We start from the raw sequence: 19,206 nt of genomic DNA on the forward strand, positions 1-19,206 counted from the left end.
CCAGGGGCAGCCGCCTCTCCCTAGGCCTCTCCTGATCTCAGTCCCCTCCCCTTCAGCCCGTGGGACATTTTGTCTCCCTACTAGGGCTCCCTGAGGCAGGGGCCATTTGCCTGCAGCCCTGTGCTAGCACTGGGACTGACACACAGTAGGTGCTTAATGGATGGCTGATGGGCCCCCCGAGGGTCGCTGGCCCCAGGTCTCATCACCGGCCCCTCAGAAGCCATTCCGCCCCCCCCCCCCCGCCCTGCCAAGGCTAGAGACCCTTCGTGGGGGGGCTCAGTGGGACTAGCCCCCACGGGGCTCCCGGCCTGCTCGCTGCCCCCAGTAGAGGAGAGTCGGGGTCCCAGCTGGGGAGAAGGAGCTTTATTGAGTGCAGCCAGTGGGGAGGGAGGTGACTCTAAGCTCACAGACGCCTTTGAGGGGGGAGGGGACCTTATGGGGAGAACTGGGGTGAGGGGGTCGGGGAGCACTTAGGTGCTGCCCAAGCAAGGAGGAGGTCGGATGCTTCTGAGGGTGCAAGGGAAAGGGTCAGAGGTCACTCTCCCCATAAAGGGCGTTCGAGAAGGCGACGTAGTCCAGAGCCCCTGAGGGGGCCCCGGGCCCGGTGTAGGTGATCATCCGGCGGATGCAGTACTCGGCCTGCTCGGGCGGCAGCTCCCGCCTCAGCTCCTCGCTCGTGATGTAATTCTGCAGGACAGAAGGGCTGGGTCAGAGCCCCCGACCCCACCACCTGCTCAGAGACCGCCCTCACTCCCAGCAGGAGGGCTCCCCGGGGGCGGGGTCCGGCCCCAGCACCTACCTTGTCTCCCGCCAAGATCTTGAAGGAGGCCACCACCTGCTCGGCCGTGTCCGTCTCGGCCGTCTCTCGGGTCATGAAGTCGATGAAGGCTTGGAAGGTGACGACCCCGGCCGCGTTGGGGTCCACCATGGTCATGATGCGGGCAAACTCAACTTCCCCCTAGGAGGCAAAGCGCAGGTGCTTGTTCCTTGCATGCCAGGTGTGGCGCTAGGAACGGGATCCAGAGCAATGGGGACACAGAGCTGGCGCCGTCCTCGAGAAGGGAATGTGCACAGGAACAGGGGGGAAGCTTTGGAAGCCGAGGGGCTCGGGAAGGCCTCCTGGTGGCCAAACTGGAGGAGTGAGAGGGCTCGAAGGGGTGATGGCTGGTCTGGGTGCAGGGGGGCAGCGACTAAAACTATCCCCCCAACAAGCAAAGTGTTGGTTCTGAGCCAATGGCACTTAAAGAGTCCGAGGTCCCTCTTCCTCACAGGGCCCCACTGTTTCAGGGCTCAGGGTCTGAACACTCAAGAACAGCTATAGCAAAGACAATAGTTCCATTGATTGCTGTGTGCTGCGTCAGCAGGGTCCCTAGTCAGGGAAGCAAGGAGTGTCTCCACACCAGGTGGACGGGCTTCTCCTTAGGTTGGGCAGGAGGAAATGGGGCACGCTCTCTCGTCAGCGAGCTAAGTGGTCATGAGAGGGTCACCTGCCCCCTGTGGACAAGAGGTTGGTTCTGGGGGACTTTCCCTATAGTTGAGTCAACTTCACAACCCTGGGCCTGGTCAGCATGACTAGGAGAAACAAGGGAGGAGGGCCTTTAACTTCCTATAATCGAGCAGGTGAATCTGCAGCTCACGGCTGTGGGGTCTTATACCCAGAGCTTTGATGTGATTCTGTCAGATTGGTTAGTGCTGGAATGGAATCAGGGTCCGAAGGAATTGACTTTCACAGGGGCACAGCCCTTGCCAGAGCTCGGGGCTGGGAAATGGACTGTCACGGGGAGCAGCAGAAGGGGCTGTTTGGCCGGCATGGAGAGTAATGGGACAAGCCAGACTGAAAAGGCTTCAAAGTTGGTTTGGGTTCATGCTAGAAGGGAGGAGCTCCTAGAGCGAGGAGGGGGCCGGGGCAGAAATGGCTGGAGGAAGAGGGCTATGGGATAAGCCCTTCAGGTCCCCCCTATCGTGGGGCGGGAGAGCAGGGTGTGCAGAGGGACTGGAGAAACTCACCAAGTCGTAGCCCATGGAGATGAGACAGGCTCGGAAGTCATCCGGTTCCATCATCCCGTTCCGTTTCTGGGATAGTCAAGGAGAAAGTCAAGCCTTGAGCATCCGGCCCCTCCTGCCTCTACCACGGGCACAATTCTGCAGCCCTCCCAGCCCTCCCCGGCTCTCCTGCCAGGACTCTTTACTGACCCGATCAAAGTGGTTGAAGGAGGCCCGGAACTCGTTCAGCTGTTCCTGGCTCAGGCCTTTGGCATCCCGGGTCAGCACCTGGTTCTCCACCTCATTGATGGTCCGGGCGATGGAGGTGAGCAGCTGTTCCCAGCCCACGCGGATATGCTAGAGGGAGGACAGAAGGGGGGCATTAAGACACCCTGGTCTTCAGCAGCCAAGGCAGAATGGGGAGAACAGAAGTCCAGGTCCCTTCCAGCTCTAAAATCCCTGGAGGCAGGAGATCTGGATTCAAGTTCTGAGCAGCTTTCCTCCTATTGGGCAAGTCAATTTTTTCTCTGGGGCTTTAGTTCTCTAAATCCCCCTCAGCTTAAAATATTCCATATTCTAAGGGCCCCTCCCCAGCTCTGACATTCCATGTTCTAAAGACCCTCCCACTCTGTCGTTCCGTGTTCTAAGGGCCATCCCAGCTCTGACATTCCATGTTCTAAGGGCCCTCCCAACTGACAATTCCTGCTATTGAAGCTGGAGAAAAGTCCACTTGCAGCCTTTGCCTCTTGAGATCTGGGCTTATATTCTAAGGAACTTGAAGGAGAATGGTCCCATCTGGGCCATGGGCTCAGGACAGTAACCAGTCCCCCAGGCAGCAAACCCTCAAGTGCCCATTGTGCCCCAAGCAGTAGAGGCAAAGCAGGTCCCTGGGCACTGGGCAGGATCAAGAGATGATGCAATGGGAATGCACTGGGAGAAACTAGAGAATCATGGGAAGATTGACTCAGAGCTCAGGAGGATATTATTACTGTAACCACAGAGGGCAACCCTGAAATTCTGGTTAAATGTCAGGACCAATCTCCGCCCCAAGAATGCCGATGGCGCCGGGTCCCTCGTCTCCCCAGACAGGTGGGGGCCCACAAGTGCTGAATGATGCCGGCCACTAGAGCCCCCTCTGTTGTCCTCCCCACCCCCACCCCCCATCCCTCTGCTTCCACACCAACCTCCATGCTGTAGACGGTGTGTTTGTTGTCAAACACCAGGCTCTCCTGCAGCAGCTGGTGGTCGCCCTCAAGCCGGTCCACGTTGCTCTTGTAGTTGATGATATTTTGTTCTTGCTGCTTCAGTCCCGCCATCTGTTCCTCCAGGGAGCCAGCCAGCCCCACGGCCAGACGGCCAACTTCCTGCAGGGTCAAAGACAGCCTGGTCAGTGATACCTAGGGTAGGGCAACGAGAGCTTTGCCTTCGGGTGCCAACTTTGGAGGGTGCTTCTTCCCATGCAAATGCCTCTGCTCTCTTACTCTCCACCTGTTGCCCGTCCCTCCCTTCACCTGCCCTCGTGAAGTCTCCCTGCAAAGGACTTTGGGTTCTGAGGCCTGAGGTTTCTCTTCAGGTGTTCTTCAGTTGGACTTTCCTCGGCCACCAACTTCCTCCTGATATTCCTGTTGTGTCCCCAGACCAGGGCCCTGCTCGCTAGGGGCAAGCCCACCTTGTGCTAGGTCCGGCCCATGGGGGGGGGGCCCACCTTGTGCTAGATCTGGCCCATGGGGGGGAGCCCACCTGGTGCTAGGTCCGGCCCATGGGGGGGGGAGCCCACCTCGTGCTAGATCTGGCCCATGGGGGGGAGCCCACCTGGTGCTAGGTCCGGCCCATGGGGGGCCCACCCTTGCTGTATCAGGATCGCTGTTGCCTCCAAAGCCGGGCGAGGGCGGGCCCCGCACCCTGCCCTCATCCCCTCCCCCTTTGGCCCCCGCTTTTCTCACCTCCACCTTTCCCTGAATCCAAGGGCCGATGGCGTTGGCCTGGGCCGCGAACTGCCTGCGGAGCCGCTCGTTGGCCTGCTGGCGGGCCAGCTCCTCCTGCAGCGTCTGGTCCCGGCTGGGCACCAGCTTCCGCACCTGAGCGATGGGCACCAGGCGGGTGGGTGGATGGGGAGAAGAAGGGGGCGTGGGGGGCTGGGCCCACTGCGTGTGAGTTAAATGAGGGCAGGACCCGCAGGACCTCAGAGGTCTCCTGTGCAGGGTGGCCCGCCCAGAGCCCCGGGGGTTCGGGACGGTGCCCGCCCAGAGCCCCAGGGGACGGGAAGGTGCCCGCCCAGAGCCCCGGGGGACGGGAAGGTGCCCGCCCAGAGCCCCGGGGGACGGGAAGGTGCCCGCCCAGAGCCCCGGGGGACGGGAAGGTGCCCGCCCAGAGCCCCGGGGGACGGGAAGGTGCCCGCCCAGAGCCCCGGGGGACGGGACGGCGCCCGCAGGGGGCTTGGGGGAGGGAAGCGGGCCGAGGGGCGGGAACAGGAGCCGGACTCACCATGTCCCACTTGCTTGTGATGTCCTGGGGCGTGAGGCTGATGTAGGGGTTGGAGGCCGGCAGGCGCAGCCCGTAGGTCTGGCAGATCTTCTGGATCTCCCCCTGAATGCCCAGGATGGCGCCCCGCTCGCGGTCGGCCTCGGGCAGGGTGGCCTTGAACTGCTCGTGCGCCGTGATGAGGCTCTGGGGAACAGCGGCGAGGGCCCGGGCTCACGTTGGGCCCCGGAGGGGGGAGGGGGCAGCCGGGGCGGGGGGCACGGGGAGGGGAGACACCGGGGGGGGGGCAGCCGGGCCCCTCCTGGCCAGGGCTCTGTCTGCCCGTCTCCATTTCTCTGTCTTAGCCCCCCAGGCCCGGGACCCTCGGACCCGGAGAAGCCCCTGCCCCGAGGCCCAGCCCGCAGCCCCCAACAGGAGATGCCGAGAGGGCGGGGCCGCGGGCACCCCAACAGGCGTCCCTCCCGCGGCTCCTCGGGCTCACACAATCCGCAAAGGAGGCGGGGGGGGGACTAGGAAGCCAAGCGCCCTCCCCACAGGCTGGCTCGGCTGTCAATCCTCCCGGGCCAGCCAATGAGTGAAGAGCAACCAAGTACGGGCACGGGCCCTGTTGCTGACGGAAAGCTCGGCCAGCCAATGACGTGGGTGGGAGGAGGAAGTGGGCGGGGCCTCTTGTACCACCCTCTCCCGCTCTCTCCGAGCGACCCACCTGGGTCTCGTCCACCGAGTGCACCAGCCACACGTCCTGCAGGTCCTCCACCGCCCCGTCCAGCCAGTTGTTGAAGGGCGCCGCCCGGCGGGCAAACTCCAGCTGCAGCTGGTCTATGGTTTCCAGGAGCTTCTCCATCCTCTGGGGAGGGGGGGCACGCGAGGTTGCCCACGGGCCGCCCGCCCCGCCGTGCCCTCCCCCCGCTGCCCGCCCCCGGCCCCTCCGTCACCTCCAGGGCATCCCTTCTTTTCTGAGTCAGCGTCCCCAGGGAGTCCCACTGGTCGCAGATGGCCTGGCAGCGGCTGTTCACGGAGGCTGCGTCGTGGTAATCCAGCTCACTGAAAGGGGAGGGGGTCGCTGGGGGTCGGGGCAGCTCCGGCCCCGGGGGGGGGGCCCCCACCTCCCTCAGGGAGAGGCAATGGCCTTGGGGCCGGGGCGCCCCCCCTCCACTCCTGCCCTGCCCCGGACATGATTCCTGCAGCCCATCCCTCAGCAGCCCGGGCACATAGTAGGTGCTTCATATGGACTTCCACACTCATGGGCAAAAACAGTACCTAGCACACAGTAGGTGCTTCATAGGTGCTACTTGACTTCCATACCCATGAGCAGGAGCAGTGCCTGGCACATAGTAGGTTTTTAATACATGCTACTTGACTTCTATGGGCAAAAACAGTACCTAGCACACAGTAGGTGCTTCATGGGTGCTACTTGACTTCCATACCCATGAGCAGGAGCAGTGCCTGGCACATAGTAGGTTTTTAATACATGCTACTTGACTTCTATGGGCAAAAACAGTACCTAGCACACAGTAGGTGCTTCATGGGTGCTACTTGACTTCCATACCCATGAGCAGGAGCAGTGCCTGGCACATAGTAGGTTTTTAATACATGCTACTTGACTTCTATGGGCAAAAACAGTACCTAGCACACAGTAGGTGCTTCATGGGTGCTACTTGACTTCCATACCCATGAGCAGGAGCAGTGCCTGGCACAAAGCAGACCCTTTAAAAATGTTTGTCTACTCCATCAGTTCACTTCTAGAGTCCTCAGTTTACTCATTTGTAAAGTGCAGATAATGATGATAGAAATAGCTGACAGGCTGTGATGGCAAGGAGGTTTTGGGGACAGCCAGCCTCAGAGTCAGGAAGTCATGGGTTCAAGGCCAGCCTCCGCCATGTCCTGGGCAGGTGACACTGAGCAATCCCTCGACCAGCCACCATCCCAAACCCCTTCCTGTGAGCAGGTTCTTGCAGAGCAGGTGGTGATCTGCACTGGTAGAGGGCATTTCCTCAATGGGAGTTCTTGCTTTCAGTCTCAGGGCTGGGCCCCCGGCATATCTGGGGCCAGACCCCCTGCCCTCGGTTCCAATTTATCGGGTACAAGATACTGGGCCAGGCTTTGAAAATCAAAACTGGTCTCCAGGAGATGATATTGTCCCGGAGGCTGCAAGTGGCGGAGCTGGACCCGAGTTTGTTCTGTCTCCGGAACTTCACTCCCTTGTGGGGGAGGGCCTGAGAGCAGGTGTAGCTGGGTCCCTGAAGCCCCCCCAAGGATGGGGAAACTAGCCCCAAATCTTTGGGGACACGGGGAACGGAAGGAGGGGGGGCAGGGGAGTGCCCCAGGCTGGAGCTAGAGGCGGGAGTCCCTGGAGAACGGGATGGACCAGGTGAGGGGGACATGCACCCTGAGGAGGGGGAAGGAGGAGGGGCCGGGGCAGCCCGTACTTGAGCTCCTGGGCTATGGCAGCAATCTGCTCCACCCGGTCCTGGTGGGCGGCCAGGTCGCTCTCAAAGGCCTCGTGCCGCCTCAGCAGGGCCCGCACCTCCTGCAGGGAGGCCGATTCATAATCTCTCTGGCTCAGCAGATCTTCCTTTCCTGGAGGAGGGAGAGGCAGGTGACCCCGGGCCCCCACAGTCACCCAGGGTGCCACAGTCAGAGGGCACCATCTGTCAGAGGGCATGGGGCCGGAGCGGACTTTAACCTGCAGGGAGACCAATCCTGACATTTTAAAGCAAGAAACCCTGGCCCCACCTGGGGAGGGGACCCTTCACCCACAGCCGGCTGGTGGGACCCCAACCCGAGCCTCCTGACGCCCACTCTGGGGCTCTGTGCCCGGACCCCTCTTATTCATTGCCCAAGTTATTTTTATCAGAACCAGCGGCTGATACAGAAACGCAGCCAGAATCACAGATGGGTGCAGCTGGAAGGACCTCACTGCCCATCCCACACCCAGGAAAAATACCCACAATCCTGCTCCTGAAGGAAGGCCATCCCACCTCTGCTTGAATACTCCTGGGACGGAGAGCTCACCCCTTGTACTTTGGAATGGCTCTAATTGATAGGAAGCTTCTCCTGACATCAATATGATGTCATCTGTCCATCCCGCCCCCTGGCTCCTGGTTCTACCCTGTGGGCAGTGGAATCGCTCTCCCTCGGACACCCTCTTCTGTCCTCCAGAGCGACTGCAGAAAGAAATGGAGCAGGTGCCGGCACCCCCACACCAGGCCCTCACCCCGAGTCCACGTCTCATGCAGGGAAGCTTTCTGCCGGAACTTCTCTGCCAGATGCTGCAGCCGCTGGAGCCTCCGGATCTCGGCCAGCAGCCAGTCCTCGTAGCCCTTCTCAGCCTGTTCCAGGCCCCGCCAGGCGTTGGCGATGTCCTGAGGAGGGGGAGAACGGTCGTTTTGCATCCCTGGCCGGCCTCGTGCCCCCCGCCCCCCACAGGCCCTGGGCCTCTGTGCTCACCGAGACCAGCTTGCCTTCCGAGGGCATGAAGGCGGGCCGGTGGCTGAGCCGAAGCTTGGTCTGCAGCGTGTTGAAGTTAATCTCCAGCTGGCACTTCTCCTGCACGCGGGGCGGCTTGTGCAGTCGCCGGTACTCCCGGAAATCCTCCAGCTTCCGCTGCATGGCACTCATGCTGGGCTCGCTGGTCCGGTTCTCCAGCCAGGGCACCGTGCGGCGGATCCATTCCAGCAACTGGCCGAGAGAAGGTTCCTACCTTGCCCCCGGCTTCTCCCATCCAGCCCGCCAGCTTGGGCCCCCCTGGGCAGCCTGGGAGCTTCCCCAGAGAAAGGCCATCCGGTTCTGGCCCTTACGCCCCAAGGCCAAATGTGTCCCGGTCATCAGGGGCCCCAGAGACACCCACCTCGCTGGCCAGCTTCTCATACTCCTCCATCAGCTTCTCATTCTCCTGGTTCACGGCCAGCACCTTGCAGATCCTGTTGGCAGCTGTCTCGGCCTGTGGGGAGAGGGTCCAAGGCAAGACTCCCTCAGGCCGCTTCCTGGGTGGGCTCTGTCCCCTCCAGGCTGGCTCTCCCTCCAACAGCTACAGGGCCCCAGCCTCCCCCACGTGCAGCGGCCTGAATTCCCCCCGGAAGGTCCCAAGATCCTGGATCTCCACCAGGGTGGAGAAAATCGTGTCCAATATCGTGTCTTCTCACTGTCCTTGTATCCTAACTCCCAGGCCACAAATCCCCTATGGCCCTAGTGCTCTGCATACAGCAGGGACTTAATAAATGTTTGTCAAATGAGGGGGTGAAGGAATAGAGGAGGAATGGGGCTCATTTCCCAAAACCTGAGTCTTGGAACAACAGGGTCCCTAGGGACTTAAAGTAGCATCACTACCCAATGCAGGAAAAGCCCGTGGGCCTATTTCCTTTGCGGGGACCAGGCTGGAAGCAGTCAGGATGGAGGAGGAGGAGAGGGGCCTGCCACGCAGGCTCCCCCCCCCCCGAATTCTGGGGGACACAGGAACAGACCCGAGCAGGGATTCTTAGGGAAAGTTCCAGGGCCAGGGCAGCCTCCCATGGCCAGGGCAGCTTCCCATGGCCTCTTTCAGAAACTCAGGGAATTATAGAGCTGGAACGGCCCTCAGGCACACAGGGTCCAGCTCTCTCACTCCATGCGGGCAACAGCAAGTGCCTTGCCCCAAAGACCTCAGTAACTCTGCCTGAGATTTGAACCCAGGGCTTTCTACAACCTGGTTCCAGCAGGTTTGCCATGTGACCCCCCCTTCCTTCCCCCAGTGAAACTGGTTCCATGTGCTTCTCCTGCTGCAGAGTGGTGCTGATGAATCCCGGGGGACCCCCCAATTCCAGCAGCTTCAACCTCAGAACTCAGCCAAGAGTAGTTGGCAGGAGCCCAGCACCCTTGCCAAGTAGGCACTGAAAGGCAAATCCTCCTCATTTGATCAATCCCCCGATTGGAATGGAGGCCCCAAAAGGATGAAGCTGTGGCTTTCCAGAATCCCAGGACTCAAACCCAAGGCCTTGGGAACAACACCTGTTCCACGTCCTCGTCCTAGTCGGCCTTGGACTCCGGCCCACCTCCGAGCTGCCCCCTTCCCCAACCCATCCCCACAGCAGCCCCTGCTCCCTGCACCTGCTCAGCCCCAGCAAAGGCGTGGTAGAAGCAGGATACGTAGGTCATGACAGCCTTCTCATCCGGCTTGGGGGTGTTCACAATATCTGGGGGAGAGGAAACAGGCCTTAGAAGTCCGGCCTCTCCCCCGCTGTTTCTGTGACTCTCTCCTCCCTCTCTCTATGTCTCTTTCTGTCTCTGTCTCTGCCTTTTCCTCTCAAATCCTGACTCTGGCAGTTACCAGCTGTGTGACACTGGACAAGCACCTTAAATTTCCTAGGCCTTTTCCTGTAAAAAACGCCCATCCCTTCTCATCTCGTGACCACAAAGGTGGGCAGACTCTGGGTATGATATTAGGTGTTTTTCTTTTACATTTAACATTGCTGTGTTCAAAAAATCCTCATCAACCCTTGCTTTTATTTGAATAAAATACAAGCTAATACAACAAAAGAAAGAAAAGTCCCAGAATGCCCTGGGAAGTGAGTTGGGGCAGGCGCCCTGCAGGGGCCATGGGAGGGCTAAGAAGTTGGACCTCAGGGGCCGCCTGCTCCAAGTCCCCTTCATTTTACAGATGTGGAAGCAGAGGCCCAGGGAGCCCAAGCAGCTGCCCAGGTCACACAAGGGTTGGAGTGAGATTGGAACCCAGACCTTCAGGCTCCTTCCACTGCATCTTGTCCCTGTGAAAGCTGAGTGCCGCCCCCACCACTGCCCGCCCAGCACAGCACCGCCCCCCCAGGAAAGCCGAGCCCCTTGTGTCTGCGGACATCACTGGTTCCTGGTCACGCTCACCTTCTGCATCCAACATTTTGGGGATGTCCAGGTACTTCTCAGCGACCTCAAAGGCGGTGTTCAGGTTGCCGATGGGGTCATCCTGGGAGGGGAGGCAGAGCCAGGTCAGAGGTCAGGCTCAAGGGGAGGGGGCAGCAGTATCAGTGACATAGTCAGGGGGCCAGATGCTGGCCGGGGCAGGGCCCCACCTTGCGCAGTTTGGCGTAGTCGATGAGGTCGGGGCGGTGCCGGTGGATGAGAGCACAGAGGGCCAGGCCGTCCTTCCAGCTGGGGTGGAGAGAAGCAAGATTGTAGCCCTCCCCCCACATTAGACCGTGGCCCGTGAGCCCCCCACCCACCCTGAGCTGAGGGGCCATTGAGCTCTGAGCCAATTCGGCCCAGAATCTTGTGCCATCCAGGGCAGGAGACCCAGAGGGCAGGAGGTTCTGGTTCCAACAAGCGTTCACTGCCCCTTCCCCCTCTCCTCTATAAAAAGGACATGACTTCTAAGTTCCTCCCCCTCAACTTTGACCTTCCATGTTCTCAGGGCCCCCAGGTTCTCAGGCCCCCCAGCTCTGACACCCCAGGTTCTAGCTGCTCCCACATAGGGGCCCTCCAGGGAGAGTGACCCAGGTAAGGCAGCATTTGGGGGCCCCGAGCGGGAACCTCGTGTGGAAGTTTTGCACGTTCACATTCCGGTAGGGCGCCGTCTTCCGCTGACACCACAGGAGCAAACCCTCCTTGGCCGAGGTCTCTGGGAGGAAGCAGAGGAAAGGGGCCGTGAGGAGGCCGAGGGGCCTCCAGGGCCAGTCCCGCCCACTCAGCCCGGCTCTCACCCTCCACAGAGATGTCCTGGATGGCAAAGCGGAGGATGATGGTCCAGATCATGCCCAAAGTCATCTTCAGGTTCCCGTCCACAATTTCTGGGGGGAAGAGTCAGGCCAGGGAGAGAGGAGGTTGAACCAGGGCATCCCCCACCTGCCCGCCCCCCCCCCCCCGCTAGCCCAGGTACCTCACCTTCAGCCCCGATGGACACGAGCTTGACCCCTTTGCTGGCGATGAAGTCCAGGGCCTTGTTGACGTTGGCAATCTTGTGGAAGCGCATCTTGCCTTTATCTGGCCTGGGCAGCCTCTCCCCTGGAAGACAAGAGAGAGCCAAGATGATGGGAAGCCCCTAAGAACCTTTTCAGTTCAACTCAGAAATGTCATTAAGCACCTACTGTATGCTTGGCACTAAGGATAGAAGGATGGGAAAAAAAAGACATTCCCTGCCTCAGAAAGCTTACAATCTAATAGACAGAAACTGGGCCTGTTTTGCGGCGTCAGGAACTCCCCGGAGAAGGAAGTAGCAACAACGCTTCGGGCCGTGTCTTCTCTTTAATTCGTTGTTTTGGGGGGCAGTCTAGAGCAGAGGGGCCAAACATGAGGCCCACAGCCCCCCTCAGTGCGGCCGGGACCAAAACTGGGACACACTGAACAACGTAAATAAAAACAATGAAACAAAGACGGCGTTCACATGGTTTAGTGGTCCCCGTTTCTCCTTGAGTCTGAGCAATGACGAGAGGTTGAGCCATTTGTCCACGGTCACACAAGCAAAATGTGGGAAAGACGAGACTATCCATTATACCACGCTGCTTTTCAAAGGGGGAGGGAAGGAGATGACATAAATAATTCGATAAAACATAAAAGACACGGGAGCCTTGCTAAGAGACACACGGGCACTGTATGAACCCGATTATAAAACACTCTCTGTAAACATGGATCTAAACAACTAGAGAAACATTCATTGCTCGTGGGTAGTCTGATAAAAATGATAATAACGTGAAATTAATTTACTTCTTTGGCTCCATGCCGACTGAACTACTAAAGAATCACTTCATAGAGCAAGAAAAAATAATAATGAAATTCATCCAGAGGAACAAAAGGTAAGGAATTAATGAGAAAAAAAATGAGAAGGAAGGAAGCCTGGAAGTATCCGATTCAAACTATACTATAAAGCTGCAATTCTCAAAATAACTTGGGACTGGGTAGGAAATAGAGGTTGGTCAAGAGAATCAATTAGGTACAAAATATACAGATGCAAATGAGCACATTAGACATTGGGAAAACTAGAACGTGATCTGGCAAAACTTGGTACAGATTAACATCTCACCCTACATACCCCAAGATAAGCTATGAATGAACATGTGATTTCGAGATATAAAGTGTGATATTTATTTATGCAAATTAGAAGAGGGAGGGAAAAAATTATGCTTCAGATTTATGGAGAGGCAAAACATTCGTGACCCAAAAGGTAGAGAGAATCAAAAAAGATTAAAATAATTTTGAGGATATAAATATTTTTTGAACAAGACCAATTCATCTAAAATTAGAGGAGAAACAAACAAATAGGAAACAATCTTTGCATCGAGTTGCTTCAGTTCTTCAATAATTCAAATTATAAAGAAAAAAAAAGCCATTCCCCAATTGACAAATAATCAAAGGATATGACGAGGCAATTTTCAGAGAAAAGCAAGCTATCAATAGCCATGAATAATAATAATAATAATTCATTGTTAATGATAATATATAATAATAGTATATTAATATAATGTATATTATTGTAGTTATGTTATTATTATTATTAGACATAATAGCCATATTTAAAATGCTCTAAATCATTAATAATTAAAGAATATGCAATAATTAACAATTAAATAAGAATTAAAAAGAAATAAATAATTTTAAAAGAATATGCAATAATTAAAGAAATGCAAATTAAAACAACACAGAACCTCACTTTAATCAAATTGTCAAAGTTGACCAAAAAAGAGAAAATCAATACCGGAGGAGTTATGGGAAACGGGTCCTTGAAAACACTGTCCGATGGAACATAACTGAACCGACAATTCAAGAAATCCTTTGATTTGATATATGTGTTTGTCACAAGAGTTATGTTTTTCTTTCTTTTTTAATAGGAGGTGGGAAGAGGTAGATACTCATTAACAATTAAAAAACCTAAACTATTAAAATTGCATAAATGAGTATGAGAAAAGTTTGAAAATAAGTGGAGGAAAAATAAGAAAATTACTGTTTTCTTTGATATTTCTGGTAGGAATTCAGAAATTACCTTTCTGGGACAGCTAGGATTTGCTCCTCATTGTGAGGAGCTCCCAGGGTGGAAATTCCCTCTACTTGTGCAGATTAACGACTATTCTGAGTCTCAGGGGCTATGTGGGGGCTCTGGGAGGTTCTTGTTCAGGGTCACCTTGCATATACCAGCAAGGTATCTTCCTAACCCCACTAGCTGGACAGAAGAGGTCACTCAGGGAAGCTTAATAAAACCCCAGAGGGCCCCTGCCTCCGGATGATCTCCTGGCTCTGAGAACTCTATGGCCCCTGGCTTTTGCCCTCACCTGATATGACCTCCAGGAGCAGCATGAGTTTGAGGCCATTGCGGAAGTCCTCTTCGATGTTCTCGATTTGGGTCCCGGCCTTGCGCAGGTGGGAGTTACACCAGGCTGTGAAGGTCTGGAAACAGAAGGAAGAGAAGCGCTAGAAGCTGCTCCCTGGGAGACCACAGACTGGGCCCACTTGCCTTACAACGGCCCTTGGAAGGTGTTAGTGTGCACCCATTGGACAGACGGGGAGACTGAGGCTCCCACATCAGCAGAGGAGAACAAGTAGAGGAAACTATAAGAAATGTCTGAAAAGTAAAGCAGCTTGAGGAGGGCGGGGCAGCAGCAGCAGGAGGGCCTGGGGAAGTCTCTGTGATGAAGGAGGGTCTCGGGCTGAGCCTGGAAGGGAAACCAGGGATTCCAAAGGAAGGCCGAGGAAGAAGAGCATCCTTAGCACTGGGGACGTCCAGGGTCAAGGCATGGAGACAGAAAAGGGGGCATTATGGGTAGGGAGAACCCCAGGGAGATGCAGCAGGTAGTAGATGCCTGACAGGGTCCTAGAGACAACAGAAGTCAGTGGGTTTTGTGGGGATCAGGCCAGATGGAGGGAAATCCCTTTGGCAGCTGTTCATTAACGGACTGGAAAGGAGAAAGACTCCATAGGACCAACTGGGAGGTCATTGCAACGGTGCCTCTGAAAGGTGGTGAGGGGCTGCTGTGGAGCTGAGGAAGGGGACGGCACAAGCAGCCAGAGGGAAGTCATAGAGGTAGAAATGACAAGATGGTGACTGCTTTGGTACAGCAGGTGAGGGGATATGGGTAATGGAGGATGACTCCAAAATGGTGGACCTGGGAATCCATGCTCAACGTAAGTAGGGAAATTCAGAAGAGGATGGCTTTGGGGGTCAAGATAATGCGCTGTATTTTCTACATGTTGAATTTGAGAAATCTAGAGGTCATCCAGCCACTGAGGGTTCTCATGGCAGGGATACCGGAGGGGTTGGCCATTTCCTTCTCCAGATCATTTTACAGAAGAGGGAACTGAGGCAAAGAGGGGAAAATGACTTGCCTGGAGGCATATAGCTAGTGAGTGTCTGAGACCATATTTGAAATCAGGAAGAAGGGTCTTTCCAGCTCTAGACCCAGAGCTCCATTCACTGCACCACCTGGTGGCCCCTAGATCTAGAAAGACCCTTATAGGCCATTGAGTCGAACCCCTTCATTTTACAAGTAAAAAGAAGCACAGAGAGACTAAGGACTTATCTGGGGGGCCATTCAGCTTATAAGTGTGTGAGGTAAGATCTGGACCCAGATTTTTCTTAGCCCAGCATCCTTAGCCTCTACTCAACACTGCCATGGTTGTCTTCAGGGGGACGATAATTAAACATGTGGGAGCTGATGAGGTAATGGGATGATTGAGACCAGTTCCAATGACCTTGTGATGGAGAGAGTCATCTACACCCAGAGGACTGTGGGAACTGAGTGTGGACCACATGGCATTCTCACTCTTTTTGTTGTTGTTCTCTTGTATTTTATTTTCTTTCTCATTTTTTTCCTTTTTGATCCGATTTTTCTTGTGTAACAAGATCATTGTAAAACACATATATCTAGACCGGGTTTCACATATATCTTAATATGTTGAACATATATTGGATTTCCTAGGGGGGGAGGGGAAATTTGGAACACAAGGTTTTAGGAGGGCCGGTGTTGAAAACTTACCTGTGTGAATGTTTTGTAAATAAAAAACAGGAAAAAAGGAATTGCTGGGAACTGGGGATGCCGGTGTCTTGGGGTGATGAGGAGCCCCTCTGCAGAGGATTAAAGTGTGAGGGGAAAGGAAGTGGAAGCAGGAGTGGGAGTCTCCCAAGGAGGTTGGCGGAGAGAGGGAGGAGAGGCTGGAGGGAATGGGGCAGTCTTGGGAAGGGTTTTTAAGGGTGAGGGAGATTCGGGCCCATCTTGAGCAGTGGGAAAGAAGAGATTGAAGATGGGAAGGGATGGTTGAGGTGCCTGGAGAAGGTGGAAAGGCTGGATCTGGTGCAAGAGAAAAGGAGCTGACCATGGTAGTGAAAAAACGCAGCAATCGGGGCTGCCCTAAAGAAGGGGGACAGGGAATGGTGTCAGGGTGAAGAGAAGGGGGAAAAGGGGGTGGGGGGAAGGGGATAGAAGAGCAGCTTCTGCCTCATTGCAGTGGGGGACAGGGCCCGGAATCACTCAGGGAGGAATCGGAGGAGCCCTGGGAATGGGGGGGGGGGCAGCAGTCCTGGGCTGGCCATGGACTGAAGTGGGCAGCAAGGAGGCCAGAGATTGGAGGCTGGAACAGAGGGACCAACTCTGCCCCTGCTCAGGGTGGGAAGTGTGCTGAGAGGGCCGGAAGCCCTAAAGAGGCCGTGATGGGAAGGGAGAGCTCCTCCCAGAGGCCTGAGCGGCTTCCTTTTTGGCATCTGGACCCCACGGCCAAAACAAGGCGCTCCCGGCCCTAGAGCAGAGTCAGGGAAGCAGGGGCGTGGACCTGGGGGGTGTCCCTGGAGAGTCAAGGAAGTGGAGGTGCCAAGGAAGTGGGAGGCCAGACTTCACAGAAGGCTGGTTCTTGGGGGGAGGCTGGGCCAGAACGTGGTGCTGTGGGCGAGAAGAGGTAGCCATCGGGAGCTCCATTCATGAGAACAAGGGGGTGAGAGTGAGGGGCGGCCGGGCCCTCCTGGATTTCGGGTTGGGGGGGGAGATGGTAGAGCTGGCAGAGGGAGGGGGGCTGGGGGCACTGAGGTTGCTATGAGCACTGGAGACAGACGAAGGGCCAGGATGAAGGGGACCCTGTTCAGCAGAAAGGGGCTCAGGGGCAGAGGGCAGAGGCACTGCCCGAGGTTAGCGCTAAGTTGGCTGGGGGAGGGTTTTCGAGGCAGGCGGCCAGTCCTGGTTTGTGGGGATTAGAGGAGCCTGGGAGGAATCTGCTGGCCTTGGGACTTGGGAAGGATCAGATGTGGAGAACTGGCTCAGGGACACAAGTGCAACGGCGGCTGGGGCCCAGGCAGGGCCGGCCTCCAAGGGGAGCCCCCGAAGACCAGGAGGAGCGGAGGTAGGGAGGCTGACAAACGCTTGATGAAGGCTGAGCCCCGGCCTCGGTACAGAGCAATGGGCTCAGGGCTAAACCACCCACTCCCCTCTCCCCCCCCACCCCAGTTTTGGCCTGAGCCTGGGAATCACCTTGGGCTTGAGTAATGGAAGCCCTGGTCTGGTCACTTCCTGGGAAACTCCTTGAGGGGAAACATGGAGCAGGGGATTCCCCGGCTCCAAACTCAGACTGTTTTGGAAGGACAGTTGGGGGTGGGGTGGGGACACCCTCCTAACTACCCTAAAAGGTCAGGATCCAGCAGACAGCAGCTACACCCCTTCCCGAGGCTCCCCCAAGTCGCTGCCTCAGCAGAAAGTGTCCATCTGGCCAGAGGGTCAGATTACTGGTAAGGAGACCCGGGCCACCCCTCCCCCCCAGCCTCGACCAGATTCCCCCCCACCCACCTCCTGGATAGGGAGGACTGAGAATTAGAGGCTGGTGCTCTAGATTGGGGCTGGGCTGGATCCCTGAATCGGGGGCATCTGGGTGTTAGTTTTGGCTCTGCCGCTGGCTAGACACGAGACCTAGTACATGTCTCTCTTAAGCCTCAGTTTCCCCATCTGTAAAATGAGGAGTTTGGACCAAGGACCCACATCCAGTGTCCAAATGGGCTGCCTCCTTCTCTCTGCCTTCATTCTTTGGGCCATCCCAGGCCCTAGTCAGGAGATAAGCAGAAGAAATGGGGGAGGGGCGCCTCTTTGGGTGAAAGTCTTGGGGGCCAGCAGGGATTGGGGAGCGGTTCTGAAGCTGAGCTCTTTCTCCACAGCCCCCCCACGTCAGGCTGGGGGCTTCTCCCACCTCCCCCCACTCCAGGCTGGGGGGGTCTCCACAACCCCTGCCATTCCAGGCTGGGGGTGGGGCGTGATTTCAGTCAGAGGGAAATCTTGGGGGGGGGCGGTCTCCACATGCTCTGGCCTTCTCCCTCCCCAGACCCCCGCCAGAGAACCCGGCGTCAGGGACCAGCTCTGCCTCATTGTGCAGAAAGGGGGCGCTGAGGCGGGTCTGGGACGCTCGCTCGAGGCCCCCCATTTTCTCACCGGGACCCAGGAGCCCCTGGCCCCCAGCCCGGCCCCCTCACCTTCCGCTGCTGCTTCTCCCAGGCGGGGTCCAGGAGCAGGTCCCGGTCCCAGTCCTCCTCCTGCTCCATGTACTCCCCGCCCCCATAGGGCCCCTGGCCCTCGCCCAGGCCCTCGGGCTGAAGCACCATCATCATGCCCGCCTCCCGTGGTTCTGCCCCGGCTCGCCCGGCCCCCGGGCCCCGACGGCGGCGCCCATAAATACCTCCCGGGACCCGGATCGGGTTCCCGGGGGGGGGGGGGGGGGGGGGGGGGGGGGGGGGGGGGGGGGGGGGGGGGGGGGGGGGGGGCAGACAGAACCGGGAGGAGGAGGATCCCTGCCGCCCCCCTCCCAGCCCAGAAAAGCGGGGGAGATCTTTGGGCATCCGGGCGCCTCCGAAGCGCTTTGACGTCGTTTGTCCGAGAAAGCCCGGGGGGCGGGGCTCTCTCCCTCGGTTGCATCCCCTTTCCTTCGCACGTCCGAGATGGGGGAGAGGGGGGGGGGGGGGCGCGGGAGAGGAGGGGAACCCACCAGCCACCCGTTTCTTGGACAGAGAAGTCGAGGCCTCAGGAACGCTCTGAGTGGGCTGCGCTTTTTTCCTGGAACTGAGGGGAGGGGGTGCGGGGGGGGGGGGGCGCGAATGTCTGGGAAGGTGTGCGAAGCCCGAGGCCGGGCGCTAATCCCGGGTAGGATCCCGCGGAGCCAATTGGACGAGGCCGAGGCTATTAATACTCTGGCCCGGAGCTGGCCAGCCGGGAATGTGCTGAGGCAGGGAGGCCGCTCGGGTGCAATTCCATCCCCTCCGCCGCCGAGGGGGCCCGCGTGGGCTCAGCGCTCGGAGCAGGGACCCCGGCGGGGGCGGGCGCCCCCCCCCCATGCGCCGCCTACAGCACACGTCCGGCACGTGGCACTGGGCAGTGACCCCTGGAGGGAGGCCCCGCCCCTGGGGGAGAGGGCAGCCGAGATTGGACACAGACACAGGGCGCCCAGGTTTGCAGAGAGGGAGAGTCTCCATCCCAGAGACCCCGAGTTTCGGGTCCTTTCCGGGTCCGGGAAAGGAAGCAGCGACCACCGAGCGTCACCGCCCCAGACCGGCCAGATTTGCCCCTTTTCTATTTTGACAGGATTGTCCACCCGGCAGATCGGGGTTCGGGGTAGTCGGGATTTCAGCAGAACACTTGTTCCAGTTTCTCGAGATGGTTCTAGGCTGGAGCGCTATCAGCTGCAGCAAAGCCCAGTGCGGGGGAAACTGGAACTGACTGGTGGCCTAGGACTGCTGAAGCCCCCAGAGACCCCTTGACGGCCAGTCCAGTGTCAAGTTCTCCCGGGGAGCGGCCCGGGATCTGTGAGCTGGATGAAGGCTTAGACATA

The 19,206-nt window shown here is 57.5% G+C and overlaps 1 protein-coding gene across 1 annotated transcript; it reads right to left on the reverse strand.

The window, feature by feature from the left end:
• Window positions 1-348: 348 nt before the first annotated feature.
• Window positions 349-18,018, reverse strand: ACTN3 (actinin alpha 3). Its single transcript, XM_031941665.1, has 21 exons — window positions 17,858-18,018; window positions 13,692-13,806; window positions 11,314-11,433; window positions 11,133-11,219; window positions 10,963-11,050; window positions 10,506-10,584; window positions 10,318-10,399; window positions 9,550-9,635; window positions 8,315-8,407; window positions 7,915-8,145; window positions 7,682-7,829; window positions 6,894-7,044; window positions 5,400-5,508; window positions 5,171-5,311; window positions 4,468-4,650; window positions 3,927-4,061; window positions 3,168-3,347; window positions 2,194-2,340; window positions 2,008-2,073; window positions 800-958; window positions 349-687 (listed from the first exon to the last, which is right to left on the reverse strand). Exons 1-21 carry the CDS (start codon window positions 17,990-17,992, stop codon window positions 529-531), a joined length of 2,694 nt encoding a protein of 897 aa, XP_031797525.1. The 5' UTR covers window positions 17,993-18,018; the 3' UTR covers window positions 349-528.
• Between the last annotated feature and the right edge of the window lie 1,188 nt (window positions 18,019-19,206).

This window comes from Sarcophilus harrisii, chromosome 6, assembly GCF_902635505.1.
Source record: "Sarcophilus harrisii chromosome 6, mSarHar1.11, whole genome shotgun sequence".
Taxonomy (NCBI): domain Eukaryota; kingdom Metazoa; phylum Chordata; class Mammalia; order Dasyuromorphia; family Dasyuridae; genus Sarcophilus; species Sarcophilus harrisii.